Raw genomic sequence first — 16,233 nt, 5'->3', positions numbered from 1 at the left:
CGGCATGTGGGATCTTCCCGGACCGGGGCACGAACCCGTGTCCCCTGCATCGGCAGGCAGACTCTCAACCACTGCGCCACCAGGGAAGCCCGGGACACTTTTTTTTTAAATGGAGAAATTCTCATAAGCCTCTCCTCCCTCCTCTCAACATTTACCCACCTACCTCAAAACTCTGAGGATGTTATAATTTCATGAGAAAGTAGACCAATGAGTAAGTTTACCACAAAGGATAGAGTAAAGGCTCTTTCATAAAAAAAAAGTTTTATATAGAAATTCAGAAGAAATTTTCAGAGTTTTTCAAATCCATAGTAAAATAGAATATATAAAAGTATAGCACTTATGAAAAAAGAAAAGCCACAAAGAAACATTTTGTGTACAGATCTTCAGGAAAAAATATGCCCCCCAACAAAGATGAGATAGTAGATTCACACATATATTCAAAGCCAGACAATAACATTTTATATCTGGTGCATTAAAAGTGAAAGTCTAGTCTGTTTTTAGATTGAAGGTGGTGAAAGCACCAACAAGAATTGTGATGGTGGTGAGACTTGGGGCTACTTTATCTGGGAGATGAACTAAATGAAGATAGTTACAAAGAATGCATTTAAGGAAATACATTTTGAACCACTGCCATAGCAACAGAGTTCCTAGCTTCTCATGCATGAGCTACTTACTGTTTCTCTCTGAACATAAAAACACTACAAGGCACACTCCGGGACCAACGCCACTCTCTTGAATAATTAAGAGTAGAGTTCCTAGAAAGACTCAAAGGAAGGCCCTTTGGCCCCCTGTAGGCCTGAGGAAGGGAGGGAGAACGAAGAAGGGACTTTAACACTAAGTTAGCTGGGTAGCTAGCACTCTGGGAGTGCTAGTTCCTGAGCACCAGCTCTCTCCTGGAACCCAGGCCTATGCCTAGCCTCTCACGCGTGTCTGTATTTGCCCGTTTAAAACCCTGCCTGATGTGTTGTTTTTCACAGGCTTTTTCCAGTTAAAACTCAAATTTTCATCTCACTTTCCTTCCTTTATGCCAGGTTATTTCTCAGCTCGGTGCTCACTTCTTATAGGGAGTCAGCTCAGAGCAGCTCCACCTGCCCAGTTACTCCAAATGCCTCGTCTTGTTGATAACAATCATGTTGTTATAAAGCACCTGTCTCTGCCACATAATTGGGCTTTCTGTGGATCAAGGTGCAGTTCCTGAAGTATACATAGACGTCTCTCTCTATAAACCAGAAAGTGATTAAATAGGGCTTCGTGATCTGACACCAGTGCTATAAGAAACATGTCTGAGTGGTTTTTTTATAAGCTTTCTAAAATGATGGGGTTACCTGTTTCCAATCTGCCCCATGACACTCAGCTTCCTGTGGGCGCCCCATAGCATTTGCTTACTGTGGGTACTCAGATGACGATGCTTACTGACTGTCTTGGGCCCTCTGAATGGTAAATTAGTTGTAAGCAGGGACTAGAAGCAAGGCTCTAAGATTTCCCAAGGAGTGACTCGGCAAATATATGCTGAGCAAAGATATAAAATGTTGGAGCTGGGTCCATACTTTTCAGAAAGAGATAAAGGCTTAGGGAGGGAAGAATTTTGCTTAAGGTAACAGTTTGGCCAATATTACAAACCTTTTTCTGATGTGTTTTGTTCCAGATTTAGCAGGTCCTCAGAGGCACAAGAATCGGCTATGAGGGAAGGGGAGCTGTGAGAAGGCTGGCTCCCGTGCTGCTCTAACACAGCTTCCAGTTCGGCCATTTCCTGCTGGATCTTTAGCAGGTTATCTTGCATGGTATCCCTCTGCTGCAGACACGAGAAACGACACCAAGAAAGTTATACTCTTTTAGAAACTTGCCAGAGATCAAGAATATGTTACACCAATTAATTTTACCGTGGGACTTGAAATCACTTTGTATGGAATTATAAGTTCTGCCTGACCACCTTTTTTAAAATTTATTTATTTATCTATTTATTTATCTATGGCTGCGTTGGGTCTTCGTTGCTGCACGTGGTCTTTCTTTAGTTGCGTTGAGCAGGGGCTACTCTTCCTTGTGGTGAGCGGGCTTCTCATTGTGGCAGCTTCTCATTGCAGAGCACGGGCTCTAAGCGCGCGGGCTTCAGTAGTTGTGGCACGTGGGCTCAGTAGTTGTGGCACGCGGGCTCTGGAGCGCAGGCTCAGTCATTGTGGTGCATGGGCTTAGTTGCTCCGCGGTATGTGGGATCTTCCTGGACCACAGCTCAAACCCGTGTCCCCTGCATTGGCAGGCAGATTCTTAACCACTGCGCCACCAGGGAAGCCCTGAGCACCTTTTAATCTGACCATATTCATGCAGTTAATGCCCATGAAATTATTTCAGAAAGATGTTAGAAGGGGAGAAAAAATTCCTCAAACTCTCCCAAATAGGCTTGTTTTATTGTGATGTCCTTTTGAAGTTGGTTATTTTCTTTTAAAGCTAGGGAGTGAAAAAATAAGGTACTTAAAACACTTTTGGTATTTAAAATTAGCATGATTCTGTTAACATCTTCCAAAGGCTGCATTTCAAAAATTTGGTATTGTGGCACTCATAAGAGATTTGGGTTAGTCCATATAAAAATGTCTAATCTCTGGCTTGTGAGGTCACTTCCTTTTCTGGGATTCTTTGAACATTTAGTTTCTAATAGAACAAGCAAAGAGCTAATTCATTAATTTATCTATTTATTCATTCAACAACTATTTGTTGACCACCTATTATGTGTCAGGCACTGGGGATACAGCCCTAGAATGGTGCTGCCATTCTAGATGGGGACGGGGTACCTAGAGATCGCTGCAGAGAAGAACCGGCTATATGGAAGGATCCAGCAGAAGGAGCCCTCAGAAAGCCTGTAAGGCCAGTTATTGTTCTCAATTCAAGATAATGGGCTCCTCTTGCTTATGAGGCTCCTGATGTTTATTTCTCCATATGAAGAAGAAATCTGCTAAGTCTAAGGTTTTTGATAAGCGAAGTATTTCGTAAGTAAGGAGCTCTCCAAAATATACATTTCTTCACTACTTTTAGAAGGAGCATGTATGGTTGCCAGCAAACCCTGGGGAAACAGATTGTTTCACCCTGTTTCTTCTGATCCTCGCAAATGACTTTGCCCTCTACTAAAAACAAGCCATCTACTTTCTCCTGCTACACTGAGTTCACAGTTTTTAGGAGGTTTTTATGACTGGGAAATGCATTACCTGCTCCACTAAGGCTTCCACTACTACCCTGAGACTGCTTTGTTGCCAATGTCCACAGCAGCACCATTGCCACCACGTGGTGTCTTGTGAGTAGTTCCATTACTGATCAAATCCTAGCCAAGGGCTCACCTCAGTAAATCTGGAATGAAACCAGGATACCTGATAAGCTTCAAGGAGCTCTATCAGTCACTACTGCCACAACCATCACATCTAACTTTTGTGGCCATTAAATAGGTTAGAAAATTGGAAAAGTAATGGGAGAATTATAGGTACATAACTTTCCTTTGGGTTCTCCCAAAGCAGTTACTTTATAACTTGGACAAATTCCCCTGCAGGCAATTGGCCTGATACATTTGGGAGACTAACCCAAATTGGTTACCAAGTTTTCTTGATTCTAATTCTTGTGTTTCTTGAATTAGTCCTACTTTTCTTTTCTATTCCCACTGTGCTACTCTGATATCTACTTTTAATACAGCTAAAGTTCCCTAAAAGCCATGTTTATCATGTCTCTTTTTCCATTAGGAGCTTAGTTGTATACAACTGCTCATATAAAAAGTTAACACTTTCTGAATACTGTATAATTATTACTCGTTATTGATCTCATGATAAATTCCAAATTCCTAAGCACAGCATTCAAAAGGGCCTTCACGGGCTTCGCTGGTGGCGCACTGGTTAAGAATCCGCCTGCCAATGCAGGGGACATGGGTTCGAGCCCTGGTCCGGGAAGATCCCACGTGCCGCGGAGCAAGTAAGCCCGCGTGCCACAACTACTGAGCCTGCACTCTAGAGCCCGTGAGCCACAACTACTGAAGCCTGCGTGCCAGAACTACTGAAGCCTGCACACCTAGAGCCTGTGCTCTGCAATAAGAGAAGCCACCGCAATGAGAAGCCCACGCACCACAACGAAGAGTAGCCCCCGCTCGCCGCAACTAGAGAAAGCCCGCGTGCAGCAACTAAGACCCAACTCAGCCCAAAATCAATCAATCAATCAAAAGGGCCTCCACACTCTGATCTTATCTCTTGTTTCTCCCCAAAACCACCACGTATGCCCTGTTTTCCAGTCACATGGGACAACTTTGTGTTTCCTGGGCATGATTTCACGCCTCCGTGCCTTTGCCTTGATTTACTGCCTCTCTTCTCTTTCCACCTGGAAAAAATTCTCATCTTTTAAGGTCCAGCTTGAATATCTCCTTCAGAAGTCCCCACCAATAGTACATCTCCTGTCAGGAACAGATGACCCCTCAGTGCTTCATTTATACTGCTAGTGCATTAGTATACCGAAGTGGAATGTTCCTCCCAGATGGATGGAATCCTTCCTTAATCATTTTTGTATCCCTAACACCCAGCAGGCAGTAAGCATTTAGTAAATGTTTAATACAGAAATGAATTAATGAATAAATATAGTTAATCAGTCTTTGATAAAGCACAGATACTAATGATACCAAATTAGGATTTATCTCCTATATATGTCTCCCCAGTTCTGTGTAAACAGACCTTGGGAAAAGATCCCACTTCAATCATTTTGCTTGTTGGAGCTACTCTAGATTTAAGTTAGCCCTGAAATCTGACTTTGGCTCTGTTTTGGGTAGATGCTTGATAAAAACAGGTTATAAAATGAATCTTGAACAAATAGACATATATCTCTGGGAACAAGATCAGAAATATAGAAAACAAGGAGGTAGTTTATTGAATGTCAAATATTATACAATATGGCTAAGGCAGATAGAATCAGAAACCGAACACTACAACTCTAAAACACAAGGGATAAAAAGGTGAAAGTCACGTTGACAGAGCCCCAAATCCACACTGAGAAAGGATCATAGTAATTGCAAACAGAGAAAAGGCCTCCTAGGGAATTCCCTGGCGGTCTAGTGGTTAGGACTCTGCACTTCCGCCGCAGGAGGCACAGGTTCGATCCCTGGCTGGGGAACTAAGATCCTGCAAGCTGTGCAGCACAGCCAAAAAAGAAAAGGACTCCAAAATCTTTTCATTAATTTAGTCACCATGGCAATCCTGCAGAAGTGGAGAATACAGGTGACAATTCAGGCACAGAACAGGCAGTGGTCTCAGAGGTTTCTTCCTGACTCCAGCAGGCTTCAGTCCTGGAGGGATTTGCTCTGTGTTGAAAACAGGCAGTAGAAGACAAGCCCTCTATCTATAGTCCTCACAGCAATGCCAAGACTCAGAAGTTTAGAACTGGATACTACCCAGTGTTGGCAAAGGTATAGGAAAATGGGAGCTACCAAGTACCACAGGGGCTAGAAGAGCACAGCTTGGTTCAGTCTTTCTAAAGGACAATTTAATAACATGTACCAAACAGAAAAATTCCAGTCCTAGGAATTTATACTAAGGAAGTCATTGGGGATGTGGGCAAATATTTAGTTATCAAGATAATACTACAGGGACTTCCCTAGTGGTGCAGTGGATAAGACTCTGCACTTCCAATGCAGGGGGCCTGGGTTCGATCCCTGGTCAGGGAACTAGATCCCACATGCATGCCACAAATAAGAGTTCGCACGCCACAACTAAGGAGCCCGTGTGCTGCAACTAAGGAGCCGGCAAGCTGCAACTAAGGAGCCCGCCTGCTGCAACTAAGACCCGGTGCAACCAAATAAATTTTTTTTAAGATAATAATACAGTGCTGTACATGATAGCAAACTGTGTCTCTTGCCCTGAAACCCTCATATTCAGCAATAGGTTGAATAAATCATGGTGTACACAAGGAAAGAATACTATATAGTAGTTAAAAATAAATTCATTGAAGAAAATTTAGTGACATAGTAAAAACAATGTAGGTATGTAGAGTACCATCTGAATGTTTTTTAAAGATAAGGTATACACACACACACACACACCCCTGTGTACAATAGGAAGAAGAAAGAATATATACCAATAAGTTAATAGTAATGATTTTTAATGCATAGAATTTAATTTTAAAAATAATTAATACAAGTTCATGGTATAAAATTCAAGGCACAAAAGGATATTCAGAGAAAAGTAAGGCTTCCTCCTTCTCCTTCTCCCAATCATCTATTTCCCCACCTGAAGGCAACAACTATTACCTATCTTTTGTACATCATACCAGAGATAAATGTTAACATTTACCAAACCAATCTCTCTTTTTTTTTTTTTTTAAGTTTTGGTTGTGTTGGGTCTTACTTGGGGCATGCAGGATCTTTCATTGTGGCAAGTGGGCTCTCTAGCTGTGCTGCGCAAGCTCAGTAGTAGCGGCGCACAGGCTTAGTTGCTCTGCAGCATGTGGGATCTTAGTTCACCAACAGGGATGGAACCCGTGCCCCTGCAGTGGAAGCACGGAGTTTTAACCACTGGACTGTCAGGGATGATTTTTATTTATCTGTATTTTCTAAGTTTTTTATGATGCACATATACAATATTATAAGACTATCGGTTTTTCTCAGTTTTATCTAATCTGGAATTTCAGGAAGTTCAGGAAAAAATGTCACTTTTTGCTAGCAGCTGAAGGTGTATTTAAGGTTTAGGTGAGAAAAAGAAGTCATGGCAGGATGATTCAAGGTGGTCCAGGTATCTCCATTTTAAGAATGTACATACTATAGTTCAGAGATGATAAGTAAATTGCCTAGAGTAACACAGCCAGGTACAGAACTCTCACCATTACCACCAGCAACCACTGTGTCAATATTCTAAAAAAATAAGTTGAGGGTCTTCCCTGGTGGTCCAGTGGTTAAGACTCTGCGCTCCCAATGCAGGGGGCCTGGGTTCGATCCCTGGTCACGGAACTAGATCCCACTTGCTGCAACTAGAAAATCCCACATGGCACAACTAAAGACCTGGCGCAACGGAAGGAAGGAAGGGAGGAAGGAAGGAAGGAAGGGAGAAAAAAAAGCTGAATGAGCCTGAAGTTTTGAATGTGAGAACTTAGAAAATTTTGGTGCCACTCCTACAACATAAAAATTAGGAGACAGAGCCAGGTTCTGTGAGGAATATGATGTTAATTTTTAGATGCTGTGGTAGAGAATGCTTTTTCTAGGAGACTGTTCTGCCTGGAGTACTGAAATATTCATGTTACCAAATGTTGTAGATATGACAAAGCTGTTACCCCCCTCACAAGTCACCAAAATATTGGATATTGACCACTAGGAGCAAGAAGTAACATTGTGTACTTTTTAAAGAAAAAAGATGACTTACAGGCACTGAAGAACAAATAACTATACGATTTAAAAAGAAAAAACAAAAAGAAGTATCCACCAAACAGTGAAAGGCTAGACAGTGTCTAACAGGAAGAGAACTCTGTAGGTGTCAATTTGGTACTGAGAAGAAACACACCCCTCTATTTGATACAGTAGTGCTTTCATACGTGTCTTTGCTATAGGGCAAATGGGTTTTGAAGGTTTCACTTATTCATTAAATTCAGTATTTAGTGTTCTGCAGTGAGCATGTTGGTACGTACACGTGTGTATGTGTGTGTATGAAGTAGGAGGTAATGTGTTCCATCTCGGTGCTTACAATCCAATTTGAGGAGACAAGGTCCCACACACAACTGTTATACCATTAATTCTAAGAGGTTATATAAGCAAATGTAAGAATGCGGGATGCATAGCACTGAGAACACCACACACACATCCCCATGTGCTTTTACCTGAGTGGTTAAGATATCGCTCTGAGAGGACAGCCCCAAACAGTCTTCAGAGAGGCTTGTTTCACTCTCATACTCAGATGCTGCTTCACCTTAAATGATAATAAAAATAGATTAAGATGTAAAAACAGACAGCCAATACTCCAACTTGCAGTACCTGTTTCTTCTCATTGACAGGACAAACTTCACTTTCATGTCACACAAAATGATTACACTCTTTGTTTAGGGACACCAGATTTCCTCTTAGGAATCGTAAGGATGAAAACCAGAAGCAAGTCCACCAATAATTAGGGCATTAAATCTCATTCAAATAGAAAAGATGTTCTAGCTGAGTAAAGGACTTTTGAGAAAAAGCACCTTGGGAGGAACATGTTTAAAGTTTAAGAAGCAGTTACTTGCATTGTACTTGGAAACTCGTAAAATGTGCTCCCCCAAAGGCATAAACATTTAGTTCATTTCTATAAAATAGACGGGGGCAAACACAAAAACCTGGTTCCAATACCTAAGTCTGAATCCACACTCTGCTCTTCTTGGTGATTATCCTCTTCCCAGCCAGTTTCCCTTTCGTCATCATCTGAAACCAATTCCTTGTCACTCAGAACTTCCTGGTTGTCAGACTGATGCCCCACTTGTTTGGAAAGAGGATCAAACATCAAGAAAGGATCCTGGGTGTTTGTATTAGCGGTCAAGTCTTCCACTGCACTGCACCGTGAAGAAAATAAGCTATCAGAACATCTCGCTTCCTCATGAAGGTGATGTTCCTCGGATGCCTTTGCCGATGTTACGTGGTCACTACAGTCATTTAAACTATTCTTCAATGATATTAGGTTCTCCTCTGTTTCCTTAGATAGACCCTCTGTGGCAACAGCATTATGTCTGGTAGATGGAGACAGTGTATTGGTTACTTTACCAAATAAGTGTTGGAAGCAAGGAAGCTCTTCATCCTCACTAGACACATTCTCTTCTGAGGACTCAGCCCCTCTTTCGTGACCCTGAACCAAAGATGTATGATGGGCTAAAGGGCCAGGGCTCCTTCTGAATTCTCCTTTTTGGACACTTTTGCTAAAAACAGCAGATCTTTCCTCAATGTCACTTTCAGCAAAGTTGCTTTCCTTTATTTTGTCATCATTTAACAACTCATCAGGTGTCTCAGAACAAACCTGAGAAGCATGGCTTCTTCCCATAGGTTGTTCTAGGTTATCTGGATTTAGACATGGGGAGAAATCTTCATTAACAGCCTGAAGTGTGCCTTCATTTTCTCCTTGCCTTTTTATTTCAGGAAGTTGACAGTTACTTACAGGAAGACTTTGCTTATAGACTTCGGGTTGCATAAGACCTAATCTGAGCGAAGCACTTAATTTAGGTCCTCTGTTTCTATCTAGTTTTGCTTGAATGTTTTCACCACTGGAACCTACTTCATTAATACTAGAGCCTACTTCATTAGTACTGGAACCTACTTCATTAATACTGCTTGAGTTGACTTCTTTAAAAGTGCTTTCTCGACTGTTATTTTGGCTAATTGTGTGTACTGTACTTTGAACGATGCTCTCGTTTTCCATTGCTCTTTCAGGTGACATTACAGGTTCCTCAAACTTTTCCTCTGACAGGTTTTTCTTACATATAGTTTTAACAGATGACCTGATGGGAGAAAGTGATGGTATAAGATATGGGTTGTGTGAAATCCCATGTTTATTTGCAATAATGAGCTCAGTTTTGTTGCCTCTGAACTGTGATGACTGACAAAGCCTAGTTACTCTTTCTGGGCTACGTTTGGCATGATCGCTCGGCTTCTTATCTTTTTGACCAGCGACAGGGGAGTCCACAGTTGTATTAATTGCCCACACATGCTTGATTTTAGACTCACTCTTTCCCTGATTTTCTTCTTTTTGTCTGCTTTCAAGAGGGACTCTTGGACTTTGTTCCCTTAAGGACCCAGAGTGGGCACAGACTGTTGCACATTCCTTTTCTGGATTTGAAAACAGAGCAAACGTCTGACGCTTTGAAACCTTGAACATATTCTGCAAATACTGTGTATCAAGTTCACTCTCTTCCATTTCTATGCTCGCCTTCTGAATGTGGTTAACGTCATGTCCCAGTGGATCCTGAAAGTCCTCTGTGTCGTTTCTAATATCTTTAGAACAACCAGGGATAAGTTCCTTGGGGCTTTCAATTGCTGCACACAGACTCACATGTTGATTTGGTGCTGTCTTTGCCTTCCCTAGGGTGTCAGCTTCCAGTAATGAGATACTATCCTGAGTGCCATAATCAGTATCAGGTACCAAGGAAATACTGGTACTCTCTACAGCTCTTTCAATTTGCAAACCTTTTCCTCTACTTAATGTCAGATCTTTGGGGTCTTTGGTATTATTTGACACTTGAATTGTTCCTAGGCTCTCCTCTCTTTGAAGGCTAGGATTAACAAACTCTTGAAGTTTATTAGAACCAGAACAGTGAGTAAAAAAAACAGGTATGTTTGTTAAATTTAGTTCTGGGTAAGTGTCACTGGCAAGTCTCTTAGTTATTTGTTTGTGTGGCTTGTCACTCTTCTTGGCTTCAGTTGTAGGTTCTTTATCTCCCATGAATTGAAGCTTTTTGCCGTGCCTGACTGGCATTTGGCTGGAATGTTTTTTCTTCATCTCTTCACTGCTAGAACAACTATTAATTTGTAGTTCAGTATGATTAGGTGGGCTTGGGTTTCTACTGACTGCTAGTTCAAGTGCATGAATGTTCCTGGTAGAGGACTTCCTCCTCAGCCTATTTTTAGGTGCTTTTGAACTATGGATATTCAATTCTAGTTCCATATTGCTTATACTGCTGCTTATAGGTTCAGCCTTAGTTCTGAAAGCAGATTCTTTTTCCAATGATTCTGTTAGGTTAGCGTTTTTCTCTTTCTGAACATAACCACCTTTCATTTCAGTCTCATGACCATTACTAGTAATATTTATCCCATGACCATTCTGCTCTGTTTGGTCAGTTCCCTCAATTATTTTTTCAGGAGTCTTTGGAAGAACTGCCAAATCGACTTTCTTGATAAAATCCTCAGGATGAAGGCCTGATGTACTTCTCCTTTTACGCTTTAGTTTTTTTGTGAGGGGGCGCTCTTGTGTTATCTGAGGTTCTACAGTAGATGCTCCTATAATTAGATCTTCAGCTATGCGGCTCAAGTGAGGGAGGCTTGTCTTCCTCTGATAGGTTTTCCCAAATATTTTATCTTCAATATTACTCTCTACTGGTTTGGAGTGGACTCTTTCATGTATTAAAGCACCATGAGGATCACTGGCCATTAAGTCTATTTTCTCTGAAGAACCCAAATATCCATCAACTTCCTTTGGAACTTCCACTGCACGAGCTACTTCAGTGTTTGATTCAAATGCCCCATCACGTGAGTCGTAAGAAGTTAGCATTTCGTCACTTCTGGAAAACCATTCATTAACTCTCTGTATGCTGCTATTCAGTGTTATCCAAGGAAACTCTTGGGAATCTCTAGGACTGTCAGAGGAGGCAGGTTTCTGCTTATTCAGTTCTTTTCTCCCATATAGGGGATCAGCATTCAGAACTACCTTTTTCTCTGTACTGGGAGTCTGCCTATCATTACATGTGTCCTTACTTTCAGCCCATCTGCTCTGTTGGCTCTTTCCTAAGACAAGCTGTTTGCTTTTATTACAGAATTCAGCCTTTTCTACATTCATTCTGTCTTTAGTGAGTAATAAACTGCTGTTTTCATGCTGTAATGAGCTGGCATGAGTATCTGTGCCACATGGCTCCACATGCAAGTTTGAAACAAAAATACCCTGATACTTTTCTGGATGCTTCTCAGTTTCATGCTTCTCAGTGGTGGTCAAATCTTTATTACTGAATTGATGATGTTCAGCCTTTGTTATGTCCTTCTCAGAAAACTCACAAGCAGCTGGAAAAAAAAAAACAAGGTGCTTAAAAACTGAATTATTATGAAAAAAATAGGTACTTAATACAACTTGGTTGAGGGGGAATGAAGGAACTGGCTATTCTTAGAGAAACCTCAACTATCAAGTGTACTGAAGACGTAGCTCATACTCTTCTGCTCAATTCCTATGTATCTAGACTCTCATTATTTCCACTCAAAATAATTAGAGTTTTAATTTCAGAATTCTCCCTACTCATAAACCATACCTCCTATTTTGCTAAACTCTAACAGTGAATTAAAAGCACAGTTTGAGACTCACAGACATGGAGAACAGACATGTGGTTGCTAAGGGGGAGGGAAGGTGGGGGAGAGATGAAGGGGGAGTTTGGGGTTAGCAGATGCAAACTAGTATATATAGAATGGATAAATAATATGATCCTACTGTATAGCACAGGGAACTATATTCAATATCCTGTGATAAACCATAATGGAAAATAATATTACAAAACATGTATATATGTGTAAAACTGAATCACTTTGCTGTACAGCAGAAAACACAATATTGTAAATCAACTCTACTTCAATCAAAAAAAAAAAAGCACAGTTTGGGCATCAGACATATAGTGCTTCTGTTCTATCTTCAGACTCATACTCCCTCTATCTAAATACCAGTATGCAAAGTATGAAATAAAAACACAGCAGTTAAAAGTAAAGGCAGGGCTTCCCTGGTGGTGCAGTGGTTGAGGGTCCGCCTGCCGACGCAGGGGACACGGGTTCATGCCCCGGTCTGGGAAGATCCCACATGGCGTGGAGCGGCTGGGCCCGTGAGCCATGGCCGCTGAGCCTGCGCGTCCGGAGCCTGTGCTCCGCAACAGGAGAGGCCACAACAGTGAGAGGCCCGCGTACCGCAAAAAAGAAAAAAAAAAAAAAAAAAAAGTAAAGGCAACAACCAATTACATAGGGTACTATTATAACCATATCAGTCTAGTGTCATTGTCAGGCTGTACCATGACATCTGAGAAAGAACGATATTCTAACTCTGCCAAGAAATGTTGTGAATTATAAACGTCCCAAATGGTTCTTCAGAATAATCTAATTACAGTACCGCATCTACCTATTCTTTCTTTAGTGCCCGTTAAGTTGGAAGACTTGCCATTACCCTTTTTTGCACGATTCAAACTGGCTTCAGCCTTGGCTCCTTGAGGGGTGATTTCTAACAATTCATGGTCTCCTACACTATAGGGAAAAGACAGAAGCCTTAGTGAGAAACAGTGGTTTATATGCGCAAATAGCTGTCACATGATCAAGTATTTTAGCTCCTCTAGGTAGGGTTGCAATAAGGGTTATCAATTTGATTCACTTTTTGAAATCTGTGCTTTAGTAACTTCTAGTCAAAATGAAACGGTCAAAGACTGAGAACATACAGTCACAAAAATCACAGCAGTAACATAGAACATTGCTTTATGGACATACAAATGAGAACTAAAATTTAAATGATGGCCAAATAATAGCTAAAAGACAGTAAAGAGAAAACCAACAAAACTTAAAATATATCTTAATGAGAATACAAGTACAAAGTTATCTAAACAAAGGGAGCACTGGGATGGAACAGACATTCCAATAGAATGCAAAAGCACACCACTTTGCAGCACTGCCTTTTGTGCTTCTTTCCAGGCTAAAAACCATTTTCTCCCAATTGAGAGATCAGGAAAAAGTAATTTGCAAACAAAATCTGATTGGCAATGACACCATCACAGATCTTAGGGTCAAGCAATAATTCCTAACGAAAGCAATTTGACAACCCAGTTGGGGGCTGCTTGTAGATTATGGTTTAATTTATGTAGACAAAGTTTGAGTTACAGATGGAATTAAGGAACAGAGGAAGGAAAGAACTGAAAACTGAGTACTCTAATGTTTTCAACAGCCACAGTTATCACTGAGTCAACACTATCATACACGACGAACTAAGCTAGGGCACAACCATCTGCTGGAAGCAAGTCTGTGCATAGTTCTACTGTTACTTTAAACTCTTTCAAACTCTTTACTAAGAAACCAACCAGTGAAGCAAAAAGGATATTTTCTGGACTTCCCTGGTGGTGCAATGGTTAAGAATCTGCCTGCCGAAGACCTAAATAGACATTTCTCCAAAGAAGATATACAAACTGCCAACAAACACATGAAAGAATGCTCAACATCATTAATCATTAGAGAAATGAAAATCAAAACTACAATGAGGTATCATCTCACACCAGTCAGAATGGCCATCATCAAAAAATCTACAAACAATGAATGCTGGAGAGGGTGTGGAGAAAAGGGAACACTTGTGCACTGCTGGTGGGAATGTGAATTGGTACAGCCACTATGGAGAACAGTATGGAGGTTCCTTAAAAAACTATAAATAGAACTACGATATGACCCAGGAATCCCACTACTGGGCATATACCCTGAGAAAACCATAATTCAAAAAGAGTCATGTACCAAAATGTTCATTGCAGCTCTATTTACAATAGCCCAGAGATGGAAACAACCTAAGTACCCATCATCGGATGAATGGATAAAGAAGATGTGGCACATATATACAATGGAATATTACTCAGCCATAAAAAGAAACAAAATTGAGCTATTTGTAACAAGGTGGATGGACCTAGAGTCTGTCATACAGAGTGAAGTAAGTCAGAAAGAGAAAGACAAATACCATATGCTAACACATATATATGGAATTTAAGAAAAAAAAATGTCATGAAGAACCTAGGGGTAAGACAGGAATAAAGACACAGACATACTAGAGAATGGACTTGAGGATATGGAGAGAGGGAAGGGTAAGCTGTGACAAAGCGAGAGAGAGGCATGGACATATATACACTACCAAACGTAAGGTAGATAGCTAGTGGGAAGCAGCTGCATAGCACAGGGAGATCAGCTCAGTGTTTTGTGACTGCCTGGAGGGGTGGGATAGGGAGGGTGGGAGGGAGGGAGACGCAAGAGGAAAAAGATATGGGAACATATGTATATGTATAACTGATTCACTTTGTTATAAAGCAGAAACTAACACACCATTGTAAAGCAATTATACCCCAATAAAGATGTTAAAAAAAAAGAATCCGCCTGCCAATGCAGGGGACACGGGTTCGAGCCCTGGTCCGGGAAGATCCCACATGCCACTGAGCAGCTAAGCCCGTGTGCCACAACTGTTGAGCCTGTGCTCTAGAGCCCGCGAGCCACAACTACTGAACCCGTATGCCACAACTACTGAAGCCTGCGCACCTAGAGCCCGTGCTCTGCAACAAGAGAAGCCACCGCCATGAGAAGCCCGCGCACTGCACTGAAGAGTAGCCCCCGCTCGCAGCAACTAGAGAAAGTCCGTGCGCAGCAACAAAGAACCAATGCAACCAAAAACAAACAAACAAATAAATATTTTAAAAAAGGATATTTTCTCAGCTATAAAATGAGGAGATTAAAATAGATGGTCTTTAAGGTCTATTCCAATGCCATGATTCTAACCTAAAGAAATATCAATCCTTAATATTAACTAGATACAAAAATGCCAGCTTCATAGAAAAAGGCTCTCTTTGACTCACCTGAAATAACTGGCCTTATTAACTGTATCTTCAGAAGAATCAGATCCTAAAAAAATTCCCCAAATACCCCCAAATAACAAATCAATAAAAGGATTTTTATTGAAAGGCTTAAACTCAAAAAATACACTTGTTGCAAAACATATCTTCAAGAAATATTTACTGAGCACCCACTACATGGCAGACACAATGATACATGTCAGGCAATACAGAGAAGTGGTCATAAGCACAGGTTTGAATCATGACCCTTTCACTTACTAGCTTTACAACCTTGGCAAAATTTCTTAACCTCTCTGTGCCTTAATTCCCTCATCTGTAAAATAAGTATAATAGTAGTAATCATCTCAGGTTTGTCATGCATCTTAAATGAGTTACACAAGTAAAACACACCAGTGCGTGCACTACAGTAGGTGCTCCTAAATATTCTCTCCTATAATTATTTTGATTATTTTTATGAGGCAATACCTGTTGTCTAGGAACTTATGATCTTAAAAGGGGAAAAGACACAAGAAATTTTGAAAGAATATGACACGTGCTATGTCAAACATTAGTGCTTGGGAGCTCAAAGGAGGGCCGTTCTTTCCAATTATAAATATACTCTAAACGATAAGACATAGAGAGACCTGCTTGAACTGAGCTCAGCTGTTCTTAAGTCTTTCTCGTCTAGTACAAGTTATCTTAGATCCCTCCAAATGCTGTAGCCCACTCATCACATTCTTTCTTAGCCCTACTCTCCATATTTCCAAAGTATATTTACACATACTTATAACCAGACACCCTTTCTTTTGCTCTCTTTATAAAGGAAGGTTCTTCAAGGTGAGACCTGCATCTTTTACATTATTTATAACACATCATAAGGCTAGTAAAATTATTTTATTTTCACTTCCCAGAGCTCCCTGCCACTGTATAAATTGTGACCACGGTTTTTGGTAAAACTCCTAGACAAGGAATCCAGCAACTATTATT

The 16,233-nt window shown here is 40.8% G+C and overlaps 1 protein-coding gene across 10 annotated transcripts in view; it reads right to left on the bottom strand.

The window, feature by feature from the left end:
* BRCA1 (BRCA1 DNA repair associated) overlaps positions 1-16,233 on the bottom strand; it is a 63,740-nt gene that overhangs the window by 25,394 nt on the left and 22,113 nt on the right. For 9 of the 10 annotated variants that reach the window (XM_059997409.1, XM_059997408.1, XM_059997410.1 and 6 more), the window contains 5 exons: positions 15,271-15,316; positions 12,852-12,928; positions 8,312-11,716; positions 7,813-7,901; positions 1,621-1,792 (listed from right to left, as the gene is read on the bottom strand). In XM_059997409.1, coding sequence (XP_059853392.1) covers positions 1,621-1,792; positions 7,813-7,901; positions 8,312-11,716; positions 12,852-12,928; positions 15,271-15,316 — 3,789 coding nt within the window. The remainder of the gene's footprint in view (positions 1-1,620; positions 1,793-7,812; positions 7,902-8,311; positions 11,717-12,851; positions 12,929-15,270; positions 15,317-16,233) is intronic. The other variant, XM_059997417.1, reaches the window with a different exon arrangement.

This window comes from Delphinus delphis, chromosome 19 (assembly GCF_949987515.2).
Source record: "Delphinus delphis chromosome 19, mDelDel1.2, whole genome shotgun sequence".
Classification (NCBI taxonomy): Eukaryota; Metazoa; Chordata; class Mammalia; order Artiodactyla; family Delphinidae; genus Delphinus; species Delphinus delphis.
Note: the sequence above shows the minus strand (reverse complement) of the source record. Positions and strands in the feature narration are given on the sequence as shown.